Raw genomic sequence first — 21,289 nt, 5'->3', positions numbered from 1 at the left:
AAAGGGAAAAGCTTTTAGTACCTTACTTCAACACTTTTTTTTGTAGGTCTACCACCCCACCCCTGATTAATGGTTCCCTCTTCGCCTATTATTTCATTTGGGTATTGATTTCCCCTTTCTATCCACTTGACCACTTAAGAGAGGAAGAGATGTCTCAGTGTTGCCTTTTTCAGTCTGAATGTCTAAAATCTTTACTAAAAATCACAAGCCTTCATTAGAGTCTGATCTGTAAACCCAGATCGAAATCCAGCTTTTTTGGTTTATTTCCTTTCCCAACACTTTCTTTACTCACACTCAAGTCAGCAGTGGTTCTCTGTAGATTCCTTGGCTGGATGAAGCAACCACTCTGTTTACTGGAGCTGTGGGTCAGTAAATTGCTGCTAGGTTGCCCATTAGGCAGTTTTTTGATAAAGTTGAAACTCACCCCACTTACTCTGCCAAAGGCCTTGTAGGATCTCACTGGAGTCCAAGAGATTGTGTATTTCCAGTTCACATTTGCATAGAAGCAGTCTATTTGTTAATTAGCTGCACAGTCTCTGAAGAGGGAGCTTGAATAAGACAATTGTACAAACTCCCAATTGTCAGTTATTATTGATGTAATTGAAACTGTGATCTTGGTTCCATGTAAAAGAGTTGGATGTTTGGGTAAAGGGCTAAAGGGAGGTACTAGTGTGGACTGTGGAGTGGATTAAAAAAGAAATATGAATGTAAATGGTGTCAAACAAAACAAAATAAATACACCACAGGCCAGAACAACCAGTCGATGAATCCTCAGTATACCCTTTAATTTCGGTGTCAAAGAGGCTATAGTTACCTCTTCCTACTATTACCTGTATGCTGCTGTTAGCTGCTTCAATAGTATATGGAACTGCAAATATTGCCATAGCTCAGTAATGGAGTGACATTTGTTTGCAATAACCTTTTGTGCCTTTCTCCCTTCTCTTCATTGCATATTTGGTTTGTGGATTTGAAGAAACTGTTCCTGTGTCAACATATGGCAGCAGGTCAAGCCAACTGATGATGATTTGTCTCAGCAACTACCTACTCTGGCCTAATAGCTGCCCAGCTGTTCAAGATTTAATATGGCAGCACTCATGACTGTGTGGAAGCCTATGTGGAAACCAGCGGTCTTGAATTGATACTCTTCTCTCACTCTATTTCTGTTCTTTGCTCATACGTTGCCAGAACAGTCGATGACTGCTTAGGGGCAGCCTGTAGATTTTATGCAAAGAGCAGCTTGTAGTGACAAGTAGTTGACATGAAACGGAGTCCAAAGCCTATATTTCAATCATCATGATCAGAAATTGATGTTTTGGTCTCTTGAAAATAAAAATATATTCATAAAATTAGTTTTAAGATCGTCATCACTACATGTTTAGGTCCTTACTTGAAATATCTGATGGCATATGTGCTGCATACAGTTCTTGGCTTAAAAACAAAGTAAGAATATAGTGCACAAAACAGTAGGGCTGAATGAATTGGGGCAAACATCTTATTGCGATCTTTCTGATGGATTGTGATTTGATCTTCATTTACAGTTGTCACTGTGCAGTAGATTTAAGATAAATAAATAATGGAGCATTACCCCACTACAAAAGTAAGACCTTGACTACTCCTATATTCTAGTAAAAAATGAAAATACAAAATATTGTTTTCTACATATGAGTATTTGCAATTTGAGTAATTATCGAATCGTGAAAAGAGAAATTGTGATTTATGTTTGAAAAGGATTAATTGTTCATTATAAAGTGACTATTTAAATAATAGCTTGACATCAACCATGTTTTTCTTGTTGACTACTCCTTGATTTACCAGAGTGGCAACAGTAGTGTGAGTTACAGATTACCCATTTTAAGAGCAGTTTTGAGTTGCTCCCATGTGCTTTACTTCAGCCTTGACTCTCAACTTCTTGTTCACGGATTAGACCGTATATCCCAAAGGACAGAGGCACCACACTCTTGTTCTAAAATTCACTGTAGGCAAGTTGTGTCGGATATTTAATCAGCAATCTAAAGCAGAAATCTAGTCTTTGATCTGTCTTCATGACATATACTTCCTATTGATGTCATCAATCTGTGTCATGCCTATGTGTCTTTACCATTACGAGATTCCATTTTACTCACAGTATTTGTTCTGGCTCTGATGAGAACAAAAGAAAAAAGCTGTGCAGTGTGGGAAGGAAAAGACGGCTTTCCCTTTCAGTAGATTAATGGTGTTTGACAAACAGGCATTTAGCTAGCCAGCTACCGCAGATGGAGGATAGTGAACTCGGCATGGATATAAAACATAGATAGTTTGGCTGCTCTGAAAAAGAGATGGCCTCATTTAATGTTATTTGCCCTGAAGGGGTTTTCCTAGGCTGATCACAAGGGTGGTTCTCTTTTGTTGTTTTCTTTCTCACTCGCACATCTTCAGATGCTTTCTCTTGCTTTTGCCATTTGTATCTTCATCCGTCTGGTGTCGCTTCTTGTTTTGAAGTCTTTTCTTGCTCCATCTGCTTCTTTTTCTCACTGGTCTAATTCTCTGTAACAGGGTGTTGAGTCAGAGAGCTGTAATCAGGCCTCACTCCTTCTCATCTCCACCATCACTCCCTCATGATGTGCCATAAAGACACCGACAGCTGTATTTAAACCAAAAGTTCATTCTCTCTCTCTGTCTGTCTTGTGGGTTTTTTCCCTTCTCTACTCAACTTTAGTTCCCACTCGGCACAGCAGAGTGAAACATAGCCTAAAATATGTCAATGACTGATTTGGCTCATGTTTAATATATTATAATTACTGGTTTGATATGGCAATGGTGATCTTTATTCCATGACATGATAAATCCTCAACTTTTAATTTTATGCTGACTTTGTATTCTGTATCTTGCCAGCAGTGGTTAGTTCACGTCACAACCAAAAGCTTGCACTGGCATCAGATGCTAAATTGCCTTAAGAGTTGTTCCTAAATACACACAACTGGCAAAGCTGTTGCATCTTTTTATTGCAAACCAGTTTTTGTTATTTTATAAAGCCTAGGCCATTAGAGGCTATTGCCAACACCAACAGCACTGAGCATTTAAGATGTGATCATTAACAGCATACTGTAAGAGGGGACCCCCCTCCCAGAGTTGTTGTTGAGAGGAGCCAGGGCAAGCCAAACGTTTCCATATCAGTTTTCATACTTCTACTATTTAAGTTTTTTCACCCATATGGTTTGGCTGATGGGTTATTCATCTTTTCTGGCAATATGATTTATTCAGTCTTCATGAGATTGTGTTTATTACAGAATAACTTTCAGATCTGCTGTTGCCTAATCCTGTGTCTACTTTTGGCATACTTAGTCAGGCTTTTGGAGATTATTAAAACCATCAGACCAAATTATTAACAAGTAGGAAATAAAATAGCATTTAACTAGTCTGGTAATTACATATTACATATCCAGCATTAACAGTTTTTCATGTTGTACCACCTCAAATGTGAAGGCCATGTCATCATTTTTCCCTGCTAGGTGTCCAACATTGTGTTTCCTGGTTCAGTGGAATAATATGCATATGAGTTCTATGTCCTTTTTATAAGGGAAGCGCCCCATGTGGTAAGAGCATCATATTAATTAAAAGAGTGTTAAAAGCTCTTGTTTCATAAAATCCTGTCTAATCCTATCAGTTTTCTGCATTAGTGTGGCACTCAGTGCCTCCCTGGCTAGGGCCTGTCCAGAGCTGAGCGTGCAGCCTTCACACTGGGAGCAAATAGGGTCAAACTCATTTTGTGGTTGTTCTGACTCTACCCTGTTAGGCTGAGTAAAAAAAGCAGGATTTTTCTGGGTCCATGCAGCCCCCTTCCCCCTCAACCCATCACTCCTACAGCCTGCTGTGATGTTAAAGCCGTCTCTGTCCATGTCGTCAGTCTTGAGCAGGGGCATGTGGAACAATTTCCCTTTTAAAGGGTGTGTACATTTTTAATAACATCTGTGGGGCAGCATTAAATTACTGAAGACATATTGTACCAACCTCTCTAATGTAATGGATCAAATTGCTTTTGAGAAGCATTTGTTGTCAGATGAGGTTTATTTATAGGTGGATTTAGCCAAATCAACTTGCTTAGACAAATCTTAACCCAAAGGTCGTCCTCACCAACGTCAAACAGAAGAGTGGCTTCTTGATTTGTATTTTTTTATGTCCACAACCTAAATAACCCACATTTTGGTATTAATGTTGATCCCACAGTCTGTGCACACTGTCCTCCAAACAGTACTGTTGGCTGAATTGAGTTTGTCTTGTGTGGGAGATCTGCAGCCTCTGTTGGGGTCAACCCTGCTGCCAGTATGTCAAAATACCATGCCTCAAATTCCTTTCCTTTCACAGTCTGTACATATACACATGCACACACACATAGATGTCGTCGTGTAATAGTGCAATATATATATATATATGTATATATATATATATATATATATATGTATATATATATATATGTATATATATATATATGTATATATATATATATATATATATATGTATATATATATATATGTATATATATATATATATATATATGTATATATATATATATATATATGTATAGATATAGATATTTATATCGATATTTATATATATTTATTTTTTTAACTTTACTCTTTGGGCCTGGCCCACATCCTGTGGCCCTTCCCCAGTATCATTTTTAGGTTTTATGGCTAATATGCTACATTATTGAGTTACGAAGAAGCACTTTCTTATCTGATCTTTCTGATTCTGTGGAGCTACAATCATGTTTGTTTTTGTTTAAAACAAACACATTTGTTCTATTTAGTTACTGTAAGAATTGAGGTTAATTCTTAGATGTCAGATCTGCAGTGCCTCTGTAGGTTATATTTTAAAATGTTTTAAAACAATTTCCTCTCAACTTTGCACCACAAACCACCGCTATTCTTACCAGTGGCTACATTCGAATTTTTCATTTTTCCTGATACACTCTTGTAATAATAATTTTCTGTGGTGTGATAAGTTAATCAAGTAGTGTTATGTTGCCATAGTTTGCCACCTGGTGAGCAAATAAGCACATGTGGTTTGGTCAGGTTTAATAAAGCTGGCAGAGCTATCGAACTTGGCCCGAGGTTCTGTTGAAGCTTTAGGCTCGTCTGTCTTTATATCTGGCTGACCTGCCGGCCGCATGCTGAGATTAACTCATACACACAGTAATCCCTGTCCCTGATTTAGTACAATCCCATGTGGACTTTGCATACACAAGGTTTATGTAGCATCTTGTTTTCTCTGCCCCCACTGTCAATCTCACTACAGCTCATGTTCTTCCATTTTGTGTTTTGTAAGGCAGCCATATAACCACCTTATGCAGTAATTTACTTTTTAAGTTTGTTTATTGCTATCAACACCCTGCACATGCAAACTATTTTGTTGTGATAATCATTTTTAGATGACCAAAAATAAAGTAAGGATTTTAATCTAATCTTTCTACTTCCTTTTTGCTGTTCCTGACACTGTCTCTACTTCCTTTTTGCTGTTCTTTGGTGTTAAAGCTGTGGCGCTGTGATACACTATCACACAACACCGCCATGTATGAGCGCATGCGCAGAATCTTCCTTCCTCTCCGCGAAAAGCAAAACATGGCGACCACTGGGAAAAAGAATCTCGTCAGATAAAGAAATTGAACTACTACTCCAGATTACACTGGACTACAAAACAACGAAGGCGCCACAAGGCGTGGACTGGGTTTTCACGCCACGCATTTGTATGTGAAGTAAACACGTACGCGACGTGAGCAGAGTTTTGCATCTTGGCAGTGTGTAGACGGAGACGCGACGGTGGAGCGTATTCAAGTTTTCCACTCTGGAGGGTGGTTTCAGATTTTTGGTTTTTAAGCCTCAAAAACTCCATCAACGTCTACACGAAAAGGCACTTCCGATCAAATATTTTGTCGTTTTTACCCGCAAGCGTCCTTGTGTGAATGGGGCCTTAATCAGCATCATTTGAACGCATTTGGCAATGGTTGAGGATATTTGTTTATATTGAGCTACAATAAGTTGTTTTTTTCACAGTTCAATGGGGTACATGGACAAAAATACTAAATCTGGGATTATTTCATGATCCCTACAGAAGCTCCTTACTGACCCATGAGTATCAAGTGGAAACAACCTCTGGTCATAATTTCTGTTCCTCTAAATAACAAAAAATCCTTCAACATGATTATAGGATGTAAGCTGATTTTTATTTGATGACAGGATAAAAGAAGTGAAATCCTATTATGTTTCATACGTTTCCCCACACTGCTTTATCAACTCTAGTGTCACAGCAACAGAGCTTTGGAAGTTTTCTAATGACTTTGAAGCAGAAGATAAAGATACTGCTGGTTTTAGAGACATGTACTGAGTTACTAATAGTGGATATGGCACTTGTGTCACATACACATGTTTAATGTCACACATAGGTTTGTGGGTAGAAGTGTCATCTCTAATATTTTAGTGTGAGTATTTGAAAGCGAAAGAAAAGGGGGAGGAGGTAGTCTGCAGTGGCAGCTGTGGAGGAGATAATCCCCAGTCTGAACCTTGGCCTCTCAAATACAAACTCTGAAAACTATTGTGGCTCAATCAGATTAAAAAATACAAAAAAATGAAAGAGAGAGAGAGAGAGGGAATGTCTGTCATCCACAGAAGTTCAATAACACAATGCTGGCTCAGCTTGGAACGAAGAGACAGAGCTCATTCTCACACAATGCTGCGGTTGTCTGTCTAAAAAAAAAAAGCTGCCAGTCGAGCAAATATTTTATTTCTGCTTTTCTTCAAGGGCTGAGCGCCATCAGATGGCTGCATAAGCAAAAGTTCAAATGTCCATCTGAAGATATGTGAACCATTTTCAATAGGCTTTATTTGATATATTTTCAAAGCATTCAATTTCTTATATAATTTCATAATAAAGATCTGAACTTTTTATAAAGGCTTAATATCTACAAACTGACTTATACTATAATAGTTGAATGGGAGCCTGTGGAAGGGTGGGTAAATTGGGTGAAACCATGTATGTATCTCATGTGAGATTAATATTCAGAAGATGTTGATTTTGAGTCAAAGCAAATATTTAACATTTTTGTAAATACTCATCCTAACATATGTTGGATAGCGGTCACGCTAGCTGTCCGTCACTTTGACAAACAGGGTTGTAAAGATTTGTCATAGTCTATTTTTATCAGTCATATTAATTTTAATTATAATGAAACATTTTGAGTCCCATTTGATAAAAAAATAAATAACACTACCAAAAAATGCACCCCTTGTTTTATTTTGTAGAGCATTTGGGATAAATTGGTGGTTCTCATGTTATAATTGGATGTCTTCTTGCGTATGAGATTTAATTTCACACGTGTAACAAGCTTCTTGGCTAAATAAGATGGGGATGCAAATCTCGGCAGCTGTAACACCAGCTCTGCCGAATAATGCACCCCCAGTTTATTTTATTTTGTAGAGCCTTTAGAATAAAATGGTGGCGCTCATGTTATATTTGGGTGCATTTCACCCGAACAATCTGAATTTCTTTCATTGTGGCAATAAAAATAGGCAATGCACATCTTGGCAGCTCCACAATCAGCCCTGTCATATAATACACTGTACACCATTAATTTCACATGTAACAATCAGCTCATGAATTTACTTCTAGCAAATAACACAGTCACACAGAATTCTTCTCCAGAAATGTTTGTAAGAAGAACATTACTAGTCACTAAGTAACTGAAAACATAAATTACTGTCCTTGAATAACTTATCATCACTAATAAATCCTAAATAAATGAAATAAAATATAATAAACTAAATAAATTGCCTTCAAGCCGTAGCTTGCCATAAAAAGTATGAGGTTGTCGATGGTTTCCACTTCAGCTGTGCACATTCCCGTCAGATGCAGGCAATTCTCGGTAGACACACAGAACTCTTCAAAACACCGACAGGGTCATATTTAATTGTACAGGATTACAGCTGCCGACATTGCTGGCCTAAAAGTGGTTATTGAAGGTTTTGTGTGTGTGAATTATGTCTCAATTTCAGATCTTCCCTTGTGATAGAAGTAAATCTACCGATGGTGGAGAATTCTCGGTTAATGCGGCCCCGGATTTTGGCTGAAAGGAACCATTTCTGCACAGTAAATGTCAAGCTCCAGCCAGCAGCTGGTTAGCTTACTGTAGCTTTGTTCAAATAAATGTGGGAAAACTGTTTGCCTAGCACCGTAACTTTCATGAGTCTCCACTGGTTGCCTAGTAACTGCTTTTATATAGCAGAGATAGTATGATAAGTAATTTGCTATGAAATAGCGTATCTTTGTTTATTCACTTCATTCAATTCACTAACGAGATATAACATAACCTACACAGAACAAGTTGTAATTACTAGCGGTGTTGTGTCTCTTTCTGCTGTTGACTTGAGATTCCATGCAGAACAATGAGCAAGGAAGTCAAGCAAGGGAGAGCAAATTACGTGATCCCTGGGAAATGCAAAGATCTTCTTCTGGCTTATCCAAATAAATTACAAAGACTGGCTTACCCAAGATCTGATCCCAAGGACAATCACTTGGCTAGTTGCAGACAGCTGCTAATCAATAAGAGTGCAAAAGCAACTCTTACAAATTGTCCATCAGCTTGCTTCTAGATTATTTATTTACTGATACCTGTGGATGAATGGTTTGTTCTTGTGTTTGTATACTCCAAAAATCACTAAATATACATTTAAAAATATATACATAGATGTTTTAAAGTTGGTGTTTTTGTTGGATTAATGAGGTCAGAGCTGTTCTTTTTGTTGGCATAGTAATACTTGTCAAAGTAAGATCCTATTCTAAGGCCACAAGAAATTATACCAATATCACACAATTTCTACCATTACCACTATCAGTCCAATATCGATAAGATGGATGTCATTGACATCCCAATCGACACATGACGGTGGTGGTCTCTCCTTTCAAAATGTTGCCTTTGCCTGGTTTATGGATCATATTCGATTTTATTATTTTCTTTCACAACCAAGAAAAGTTGGTATGAAAACTGAAATATCTGTAAATGAATCAATATTGAATCGAATCGACACCTTGTGAATCAGCTATAAGAACTATTTATTTAGCTTAAGAGCACTGCTGGAGCTGTGGTAGTGTTGGCGTGGATGTTTGCCAAACAGTGAGTTTTAGCCTGGGTTATTACCAACTACAACACTGACAAAGAACACATGTTGTAGTTCTACATTGTATGTTTGTAGAAAGAAATATGGTTCCTGCATTTGCACATAAAAAGTTTGCAGAACACCTTTTCCTGACACTGTAACACCCCCAGGGCAGGCACGCGGTGTTGTGAGTCTGATTCCTTGAATCTGTTTCACTCAATTTAGTCACTTGCACCGTCACATGTTGCTCATGACTGTGAGCCCAGGGCGTTGTTTTAGCTTCTCAAAATTAGCTTTCCTGTGAGTCAGCATTGACATCAATTGGAGTAGAACAAAGTAAGACAATACAAGGAGAGTGTGTTTATGTTGTTAGGAGGAAGAGAGGTACTAAGACCTTCATATGCAAAGCTCAACGGTCATCACACAGTTTTCTTTTTTGTTTGTGACTTTCCTTACCGATTGCAGTTTGATTGAACAGCTTCTCTTTGATAGTAGTGTTGGACCTTTTAATGAGAATTAACATTAAATCTTGAATAAATATATAGTCTGAGGACATTTTATACTGATTTTGGTGATGGTCTGACATTTACTCTCACTTCACCATGAGGTTAAGTGGTGTGGTTTTGAGTGAGACGCCCAAGCAGCTAGTGTTACCAGAAAATATTCCACAGAGGAAAATTGTTGATTATTGGATCATTACATTACATTACATTACATTACATGTCATTAAGCAGACGCTTTTATCCAAACTTACAATGGAATTGAGTACAATCAGCCAGGGTCGAACTTAAACAAAACCAAAACATAATGCTGTGTTAGAAATAATGTGCAGCCACCCGTCACTCTATTTCTTGTCATATGACAGTGGTGTGTGTCTCTCTTTACAGCCTGTGCTTAGTAATGCATTTACGTGATATTTTGGGGTTTTATGCATTATGCAGTATAGTGAGTTCAACTGCACTGTGTTACTTGGTATTGACAGTATACAGTATACTGATGGAATAAGTATCTTAATATCTACTTTTGAGTTCAGTGATTTTTAAATTATTCAGTTTGAGTGTTTTTTATTGATAATCAAAATTAGTTTCTAAAATGTGGATATTTGCTGGTGTCTTTGCTCCATGTAAGAAAGTAATCATTAAAACTGATTGTGTTTTGTGGACAGAACAGCATATGTGGGTACATCATTATTTCGAGGTTTGGGAAACACAGATCAACATTTTCTACATTTAATGGACCAAGCAATAAATCGATTAATTGAGAAAATTGTCAACAGATTAATGGATTATGAAAATAATTGTTATTTGCAGCCCTAGTGTAAAGCGTTTCACAGGCATTCAAAGTTTGACTTTGATTATGCTCACTTGCACCACCTGAATTTCTTTAGTTTTTTTATTGAAATATTTAATACAGTCATTTGTAGTCTCTGAATGATTAATTTGAATAATTTTGATCCTCATATGATGACATGAGAAGACAATGATCTGATAAGGTCGGTGCAAACACAAGCAGTGACCAGCATGTTAGCGGTCTGCTGGCCACAGGGCCACACAGTGATGTTACAGTCTGCCTTTAAAAATTTTATTTCTTAAAGGTTGGTTTGGTGTGTCATCATACATCCCAGAGGCCAAGGCCCTTTGTTTAAATCTTGGCTTACACAGCACCTCAGAAACTAGTGTAAACACACTAAGATTATCTGGCGCTTCCCATCTCTCTGCTTAAGACAGTTTATCCCAGTATCTGCAAGTCCACTATGTGACACACGCACATACTGGACATATATAGACAAACCCACCTCCAATAGCTACATCTCTGGTCCAAGGCCACTCCCTCATTCAGTAATATTGGTTGTGCAGGGTTTAGCAGCTGGGGGAGGTCAGAGACAGCTGGCATTCTCCAGATGATTTGTGTTTGTACACGTGCTGCTTTTCAAAGAAAGAAATCTCCAGTGATGCTGCATAAAAGCCTGCGTGTCAGCCTCAGCCAAAACATTTTCTACACCAACCTTTCAGGCTTTGCAAGATACTGTTCTGTAGTTGCTATAAATCCAATGGCTTTGGCTTTTTCATTTAATTGTCAGGATACTGTTACTTAACACTAGATGTTGCACATGTATGCACAGATATATCCTAAGTCATAATTAGTGTAGAGAAGTTAGAACTTAGAAATTCAGCAGTGACATGTCTTTGAAAGGGAAAATGACATTTTGTATATTTATTTGAATGGAGCAACAATGTAGGCTTCATTTTTATTGGTAAATCAGCTGATATTTTGATATTTTTCTTGAGTTCCATAAACAGTAAGTGGCCCATACTGTTCATATTGACTTGGAGACATGAATCTGCCACAGTTCTGACAATCAGCACATTTACATTACGTTAGAAAAATACAAATTATTGTGTTAGTCTGACTTAAGTAGGACTTTAGGTATAAAGGTGTTACTAAAATTGTACTAAATTGAATTACTGAAAGTCTTGATGAACACACTCGGATAACATGAAAGAGTCAAATTACTATTGCATGTACACCATCAGCTGGAGTTGGAAATCCAGAAATAGACAGATAATAGATTTTAAGGTCTGCCAGCGAAACTTATTTATATTTTTAAGTTAATGGATAGTCGGAAGTCCCATGGTGCTCACTGGCTTGCATACTGGAATAAGGAAAGTTGTCCAGTTGAATGTGTATGGAAAAGTACTGACTGAGGTTTACTACATGCATCTCTCTCTAACCAAAAACTCAGGTCACAAACAAACACACCTTTAACAAGTAGGGTAAAGCTGTATTTATTATGATTTTATTTTTATCCTATGCTCCTATACTTGAAGCTGAAAAACACTTACTCAGGCATTCTCCCAACATGCTGCACATGCACCCTCCTAAGGTGACAGGAAATCGTTTGTTATGAAGCTAAATTTAGCACTGTGGTTGCATTCCATTGTTGATACTTGTTTGTGGCACTACCCAGAACTAATTCTCTCTCTCTCTCTTTTGTCAACACCAGGTATTAAATGAAGAGTGTGATCAGAACTGGTACAAGGCAGAGCATAATGGAAAAGATGGCTTCATTCCCAAGAATTACATAGAGATGAAAGCCCATCCGTAAGTATTATGAACACTGGTTCCTATGTTCAGTATTTGTGAAAGTGCACGAATGAAAGCTGAATTTTTTTGCAAGATGTTCTGCCATGTATTAACAATTTTCTATAATGAAGGGAAACAAAAAGATATTTACAGGCAACGGGATTGTTTTCACTGAAAGCCTTGTTGACTTTGTCATGTATACTCAATAAATCCTGGGATTGACTGATCACAGAAGCTGTTGGATCCTTCATTGCTCAGAAATGGAAGGACAAATTGGTCATGCAGAGTTTGAAGGTTTCCAGAAGAACCAGTCTAGCTGACGTAATCAGTCTTAAATTACAGCAACGAGTTTATTTAGTGACCGATGACATGTGACTTTTGTTATTTTAACTAGGATGCCCAGAATAAGCTTCTCAACAAACAGAAATTGCATCTGAACGTTTTCTACTTTGATGTTGGAAAGACGCACGGTTCACAGTCACTCACTACTGCCCTTAAATATAATTTCACTTTCACTAGCTTATGCAAAAGGATGCTATACTACAGAATATCAACGCCATAACAGTATTGTACTGTATCGAAAAAAGGATCCCTCTGGAGCCAAAAGTAATATTGAGGCTAGTAAGGTGAGGTGGCTACAAACAGGTTGGAGTATGACTGAAAACCCAATAAGTGCCCACATTAAGTGTCTGCTCAAAAAATCAGTTGTATAGCAGTTTAATACATAAATGTTACATGAATGGCCTTTGCCCACCCCTGCATTACCGTTAACACACACAAATCAGTCAGCTCTGATAGTATTGTTTGACAGAGCCCGTTGATACTTGAACACAGCATACACATAATGTTATATAATTCCTGTTCATGAAGACCAAACTGAGGCAGAATAATAACATCACCAACAACTAAAATCACAAATTCCAGCTCTTAAAACACTAGGTTAGTTGTTATTGGCTCCTAAATACAAATACAAATACAGATGGTACAAACAGTTCTAGTAGTGAATGCAAGTGGAAAAGTTATACTCATACATGTCGTACAATATATCACTTTATCCCTTTTCTGCAACTCATGGTTTCTCTTCTGCTATAAAAACAAATCAATTTCTCAACTCAAGCTAAACTGCTTTCTACCACTGTCCCATTCACAATTACATTTGACTGTATGCAGTACCTTGTGTGTGTGTGTGTGTGTGTGTGTGTTTTAAACCACTTTAGACAACGCCTTGCAGAACTCTCAGAGAACATTACCTCTGGACCTGTGCTCAGTGCCAGATTAGCTCTCTCTCTATTAATGTGCTCGAGGCCTCCTGCTCTTAATTGAATATTGACCCTGACTGCATCATTGTAGTGGAGCTATCAGATGTGGGTTTTTTTGGGGGGGAGAGGGGGGGGGGTCTTTGTACTCTGCCTTTTTTAGCTTTTCGACTGCTGTTGTGGTGGGTTTTGTTTTTGTTTTTTTCATGTCCTTTGTACTAATGTGGCAATAACACTCAAGTGTTTATAGTCTTCATTGTGGTTATGTGGAATCGATATTCACCTAGGCTTCATGGAACTCTCATAGGTTCTCTGGAGTGTAACAGCTTTTATACATCCTTTTCAGCACATGCACATTGAGTGCAGTGTTTTCTTTAGATGAATGTACATACAGAAGAGTATTGCTTACACTTTGATACACTCAACCACCTGGCTCTATCAGACTCGGTGAGGGATTTGTGTTTGCTTTTATCACTTGGCTGTCTCACACAGAAGGTGAGAGTCACCATTTAAATTGATTGTTTCTTTAATACCACTTTCTCATTAAGGATATGGGATCAATTTTCCTGCCTCACTCATTGCACCCATGATGTAGGGAAGGAATGGCTGTGCCATGTAGCAGGCTGTGCATGGGCATGAGTTGAAATTACTCCATGAGATAACAAAAGACCTGTTAAAGGACTTTATTTACAGGTGTAATAATTACCTGATACAAATAGTTTTTTAAGTAAAAGATAAAAATAGATCAATCGAATGCTGATCTTTTAATGTTAAGAATCAGTTTAATGATGCTGCTGTCTTGAAACTCTCATGGAAGACATGGACGTTCTAAAATGATTAATCATTCTAAAATGGAAAGGATAAATAGAATTCTCTGGCCTGATGTGTTAATAAGCAGTGATATATTTTAATTTGTTATTATAAATGAGTGTCTCCAGAAGCACAATTTCCTTGCATTAAATGGTTGCATAAGAAAATGACTTCCCTGAATCCTATCTCAGCCCATTTATTGAATCATTCTTTAAGGATATATGCTCACCCCAGCTTTCTTCATATGCTTGGTTGTTATGCATTTACTCTCCAGGCAGCACTGTGCCATGTTTAAGGTTTTGAAACAACTATTGAGCATGACTGACTGCAAAACTGGCAATTGAGGAAGTCTTATGAAAGCAGATACTTCAACAAATAGCATGCAGGTTATATTTCCACCAAGGCCACATCCATTTCAGTGCTCAGTGATGGTGTCTAATGTCTCACAGTGCCTTTCCTGGTGGACTCTGTTTGAAACATACTTGCTGGTTTTGAATAAATGATCCTCTTGTCAGCCCACCTTTCAGTATGCTGTGAGTCAGAGTTGTGATGTGTAGGTTTGAAGGCAATGTTTACTTCAACTGCCCAGTACAGAAATTCACTAGAATCACTGTTGATGGGGCAATGGTGTGGCGGGAGGAGATTGCCCTATTCAACCATATATTGTGACAATTAAGTGTTACCCAAACACACTAGGCCCCCACACAACCCAGCAGACAGACACACAGCTGTGCTGTACAGCGGGACACAAGGACACAGTACAGCCTGACTCTGCTCCAAGTCCTTTCTGTTTGTACACAGAAACTTTCATCTGAACCAACAGCAAAGAACTGTGTCTGTGTGACCACTGAATGAGAGTGATACAGCAGTATGAAAGCTTTTAGTGTTTCACCTGCGTACATGTATGTATGTATGCGTGTGATGGCTCTGTTTCCTCTCCTCCATTACTTGTTTTGTTATCACTTTGATCAAAGGGGGAAAACAGACAGGTTTGCTGTGTTGCCAGACAGATACGAAACGGATTACGGATTTGCCCTTTTATTATTGATTATTCATTTTATAAATGTGTAAAGGAGCCAAGATGTCATCTTTTGGCTAACTGTAACTTTTTATTTTTAATTATTTACACAAGTAAAGAGCTTTCACTGGTTTTGCCTCCCATTTGTCTCCTTCTGACTGTCTTTATCAGAACTTTTTCACTCTAATATACAAGAAGCATACGCAGATAAAAATATGTGTGTGCCATTAAAGGTCATAAGTTATGAAACACTTTTTCTACTTCCTTGTATATGGAGGGCAGCGCAGCTTCTCGGGACTGTCCCAAACTTTTTCCTGACTCTCTGGTGTATACATGATCCTAAAGTCCAGCGTAAATGCTGAATTACATATACTCTAGAGCATATTTTAACTCATTAAATATTAAATTCAGAAGTGCCAGGAAGCATAAGATGTGATGGGTGTGATGTTTACACTTTGTGCATTTTTGTTTTCTTTCAAATACCCACAGACTTTCACTTTGATGTAGCTGCTCATATCTGTGAGTGTATGTGGTTGTGGTGTTAGCTGTAATATAATTAGAACCACAGTCTATTTTACTTATTTATATACCTTTTCTTAAGTGTAACAAAGGATTTTCTCTGTTGGGAGCATCACCATCTACAATAATGGTGATACTGATGCTGTAGACTCTAAAGATCAGCTCGTAATTCATGTTTTAGTATTGCACATAATACCTTTTTTATTGTGGGGAGAAAATGATAATTTTGACTGAAATCAATGAAATCAATGTCTAACTTCTTAAATGACTTTAGATGTGGAATTTCTAATATTAAAAGACTTGTTGAATGACCTATGTTCTCTCACACACCTGTACTTGTTGTGTTTGTCCTCTAGGTGGTTCTTCGGGAAGATTCCCCGGGCCAAAGCAGAGGAGATGCTAAACAAACAGCGGCACGATGGGGCCTTCCTCATCAGAGAGAGTGAGAGTGCGCCTGGAGATTTCTCCCTCTCTGTGAAGTAAGCAGCTCCCAATTTCACACTTAAATTTTCTATAAATTCAGATCACATCGCACTTAACAAAACACAGTTTCCTCATATCTGATCTGGTTAGTATGTTTCCATACTTGGTGCGACTGAGTCATAAGCACAACCACTTCCTTGTTTTTGGGAAGTCTCAGTGCTGCTGCAACACTCGCTTGTTTCATTTCCTCTTATTTGTGCTTCCATTCTGATTTACAGTTTGCAGCAGATTTCATGTGAAGTTGTCGTTAAGAAATGGATCACAGTTATTGTCTGGCCCATCCTGATTACTCTTGTGAGCAGTGTTAATTTCGTTAACAAAAACTACGATGTTTCAGAAGACAAAATTCTTTGTAAACCACATGGAGACAAACTCAAAGGGAAAAGTCTTCCAGGAATCCAAAGACTCAGTAAAGACACATGCTAATGCTATTTTATCAGCTTGTTGAGCTGTCGCTAAATTTAAAATTTAGTTCAAACTGAAACAAACCACCAACGCTGATAATTATGGATTTTTAAACCTGTTGAAGATAATAACTCAAAGTGAAGCAAACATGACATTAAGAAAAATTGTGTTTGAAAGACAAATAAAAATGTTTCATATTGGGTTTTCATACTGTAGATTTTAGTTACATAAAATATGATGATATTTAGTCAACTAAAACATCTCAGATGACTTTGTATATGACTAATACTTAATGGTAATTTTGTCTTAAGACTATAACTAAATCAAAATTTGCTGAAAAATTGAACACGGCTTGTGAGTCGTGTGTTACTGGCACAACTGAGTCATTTGACAAACATTTACACATTTTTGATAAGAGCAGTCGATGTGTGACTATTACATGCACAGCCTTCGAAACAACTGTGAAATAGTGTTTTTTGAATACTGCTGAAAATACCACCGCTTATAGTTTCCTTTCCATGACCTTCTGCAGGTTTGGAAATGACGTCCAGCACTTCAAGGTTCTTCGTGATGGGGCTGGAAAGTATTTCCTATGGGTGGTGAAGTTTAACTCACTCAACGAGCTGGTGGAATACCACCGCACCTCCTCGGTCTCTCGCAATCAGCAGATCTTTCTGAGAGAAATAGAGCAGGTCCACCAGGTAAGATTTATTTATTTGGATTTATTTATCTGTTCTATGTTTGTGGACATAGATATAGAAGGGTCAACTTTAGTGTGTAGAGATGAACACATGCTTATTTTCCTTCATCTCCGGTCTACCCCATTAGCGGTGAAGTGAAGTTCTTATTGCCGCAGAAACAGAAAGCATGATGTTGACAGCCTTACCACAGCACAGATACTGTCGACACCACACAAATGCATTGTGCTGTTTGTAGAAAAGTAGACAAATTAAGTGCACTATGGTTTTTGGCCATTTGTCTCATTTTATACTGAATATAATGGACAAATGCTGCCACAAAAAAATCTTTGCTTTTCTCTCAACACTTTTTTAAATAGATTTTTCAACTATAAACACACACTCAAACCCCCCACAACAGTATGTAGCTATATACACACATTTGACTATTTTACAATTATTAAACTAATCTAATGACAAATGTTTCCATTAATCGAAACTGATTTGTTTATTACAGATTATTTCACTATTTCACAATTTCACAGCAGATTTAAATTAAATAATGATTATTTTGGTATTTAATATAATCTGTTGATTTTTTTATTTTATTTTCAAGGCTGTGTATCGTAGTATCAGGTCTGGCCTAATGTCAGTGAAAACATTTAACTGATTATCTTATCTTAACAACAGAATTATTTACTCTCCAAAAAAGAATAACTAACTAACGGTTGGTGGTGGAGTGTAAGGGGGAAAGCCTGTCTCTTATAAGGAGGTTACACTGGGGGCACTTGAAGTATACTTGAAGTATGCTACAGTTGTTTTTTCAAGCATCATCAGCTTCAGCCACTGAGAAAAAAAATGTGACAGCATGTTTACTTCAAGTCACTCATCCATTTTCACTACTTTTTGTCACAGAGCAGAGAAAAATTATGTGTATGTTTTCAAATTCTGACAATTTAAGTACTCGTGCTTCTATCGACATGAAATGCTCACATTCAATCAGTCTTTTTCAGTCATTTCTTGCCTCTCTCCATTAGCCATTCATTTGTTCTGCTTCATGACGTGATACTGCCCCCAGCACTTCCTGTAGTGCACTGCAGTTACAAATGAACATGTGGTTTTACTCATTTAATGACAATACAAATTTCTAGGAATGGGCATTCTTACACTATTTGAGTCATATCTAATTAGTCAAAGAATCGTCAAAAAATCAGGCCAAGGCAACGCTCTGTGCAGGGCAGTGTGAGCATAATCGCCTTCACCTCTGACAACGTCAGTGTCAAACTATAAAAAGGTCATATCTTGAGGAGACTAATCGCTCTCCTCAAATGATCTTGGAACTGTGTTCCGTGACATAGAATAAGTGTTATTTTCTAGTTTTTACTTAAATTGTGTGTTTTCTCCGTAGACCGTACATTATGTAAACATCTCAGGATTACAGGTATATACTCTCTCTTAAGTCCCGCCTCCATCTTCTCATTTGGTCTGACGCTGAATACAATACAGTGGTTTCTATGAAAAGCAGGGAAATCTATTTCAATTCAATAATCATGGCCCATTCCTACAAATGTCCAAATGTTTCAATTATGTGAATTATTCAATTATGCAGCATCATTTTCTGAGGTGGTAAGAAATCATCGTCGTTTGTTTTCTCTCTTTGCTCAGTCTTGTTTTCATCAACCTGTCCTGTCTTCTCTTCCCGTTTGTGTGCACAGCATCCCACATATGTGCAGGCACTCTTCGACTTCGACCCCCAGGAGGAGGGAGAGCTGGGTTTCCGACGCGGCGACTTCATCCAAGTCCTGGACAACTCTGACCCTAACTGGTGGAAAGGAGGCTGTCACGGCCAAACGGGCATGTTCCCCCGTAACTACGTCACCCCTGTCAATCGGAACATGTAAAACAGTCAGACCATGTAAACAAGAACAACAACCACAACACGGCAACCATCACCACCACCACCATCATTATCTTCATCATCATCATCTTTGATCTTCATCAGCCCCCACCTGACCCATTTAAGCCCCTCCCCATCCACCACTCTTGGCCATTCCACAGTAACAGGAGCAGACAGGAAGAACGCAAACAACTGAAAGAGAGATGAGACAGGGTAGGTGCTGTTGTAGGCGTCTCTGTGTGGGTGGCAGCTGAGCACAATCAACTTTAACTTGTGCTAAGAATGTTCACCACCCCAGTGATCGCCACGGTGACGATTCAACTGTCTTTGAGGGAAATCAGAATGCAGAGAAACTAAAGCGTAGTGCACCAACCATCAAGATAAATGATTCTACCACTCCCGCAGCTGCTTCTGTCTTCTCCTAAACTTCCTAACATTCTGCCTTTCTTTTTGTCTCCCTTCTTTTGCCGCATGTTGTTTTAATCTTCTAAATGAAATGCCTACCGATGAAATCCTAACTCTGTTTTAAAGAAAATGAAATTAAAAATATAAAAAAGAAATGGTTTTAAAAAAAAAAAATGTACAAAGAAGAAGAGAAGAAAGAAAAGATGCCATCTACAAGTACAGCAAGTTTCCATGTTTAAGTTCATTGGCATGTGAGCATTGTACATCAGCCACTGGCTGTATAAATAAATCAACTATAGAGAGAATCCATTTTTTAAGAATATATATTATATATTTGTATGTGTTTGTCTGTTTTACCTCTCATCAAATTGTTTTTTTTTCCTCCATTTGTAAATTATGTTCAATCCTTATGTTAGTCTGGATAAGACCTAGTAGCTCTAGAATGTGCTGAATTGTCAGTCAAGTTCCTTTTTTTTGTTTTGTTTTTTTGTTTTTCTGAATCTATCTGAGGGCTCTCAGATAAAACAGCATGCTATTCAAGAGTCATACAAGTTCCAGCGGGAAAAAGATTTTGCTTGTGTATAATAAGAAGAAATTAGGAGAAACCTGAGAAGAAACACTTCTTGTTACAAAGCTAACATTGACCAGCAAGTAGAGCCACAAATGCTGCAAGAGCTGTTGTATTACAAAGCCCCTCGTAAAAGGTCGGACACCTTTTCAAAGCCTATGTATTTATTGCAGCCATTTTACTTGGGCAGTGAATGTAGCTTACTGAGGCCATAGACATTACAATGAGGGAAGCAAGGTCAGAGAACTGAACTACACAAACCATGCAAGGGATTTTTAGGAAAAGACACGCCAAGTTGGCAATGTTGTCAATATTCACTTAAAAAGACAGACAGTTGTATGAGGACATGTACAGGTAGTTAACATGCATACTCGAACAGTCATTACATGCATGCATACGCAGACGTTCTCCTCCCCGCTACACCTGCACGTAGTACGGAGGCGGAGTCTGGATAATCACAGTGTGTAATAATCACCAGTGCAGATCTGCAGCTGGCACAACAGTCCAGAAATCTGAGAGAGCGTCTTTTATGCTTCAAGTTGAGAGATCAGCTTCAATGATGTAAAAGATTTTCATTTTATTTTTTTTCTCCTTCCTTTTTGTTCTTTGTCCATTGTGGCGTGTGGTCAAGCACTTTTTTTGTTTCTGATCCAGTGTGTGTGTTTGTTTACTGTGTTTGTGTTTTGTCGTTCTCTCTGGATAGTGCCTTTCTCTCTGGTATTTCAGTGTCTCCAACCTGCTACTTTGAGCCCCCTCCCTTAACGGGGTCTGCCAGTCCTGCAGTGAGAAACAGTGTACATAATCCAACCTGTCCCATCCAGCAATGACTCCACTCCTCCTCCCTTACTCCTTCCCTCTTACATCTACCCGCCTTCACCTTTGTCCTCACCAATGTGGAACTCTTCTTATTTAAATGTCTCTCGCCTTGTCTTACCTAATGATACGGTTTTGTTTTGCTCTTCTTTTTTTTATTTGCATTTGTTTTTGTTTGTTTGTTTTTTGTTTTCAATTAATAAAATGCAATTATTAAAAAAGGAGAAAA

The 21,289-nt window shown here is 38.0% G+C and overlaps 1 protein-coding gene across 2 annotated transcripts in view; it reads left to right on the top strand.

Moving 5' to 3' along the window:
* The window catches only part of grb2b (growth factor receptor-bound protein 2b), a 31,530-nt gene extending 10,241 nt beyond the window's left edge, over nt 1-21,289 (top strand). For both annotated transcript variants that reach the window (XM_058654269.1, XM_058654268.1), the window contains exons 3-6: nt 12,130-12,227; nt 16,169-16,291; nt 17,233-17,401; nt 19,093-21,289. In XM_058654269.1, coding sequence (XP_058510252.1) covers nt 12,130-12,227; nt 16,169-16,291; nt 17,233-17,401; nt 19,093-19,278 — 576 coding nt within the window. In that variant the 3' untranslated portion in view covers nt 19,279-21,289. The remainder of the gene's footprint in view (nt 1-12,129; nt 12,228-16,168; nt 16,292-17,232; nt 17,402-19,092) is intronic.

This window comes from Solea solea, chromosome 16 (assembly GCF_958295425.1).
Source record: "Solea solea chromosome 16, fSolSol10.1, whole genome shotgun sequence".
NCBI classification, from domain to species: domain Eukaryota; kingdom Metazoa; phylum Chordata; class Actinopteri; order Pleuronectiformes; family Soleidae; genus Solea; species Solea solea.
This window is presented reverse-complemented; position numbering and strand designations above follow the sequence as displayed.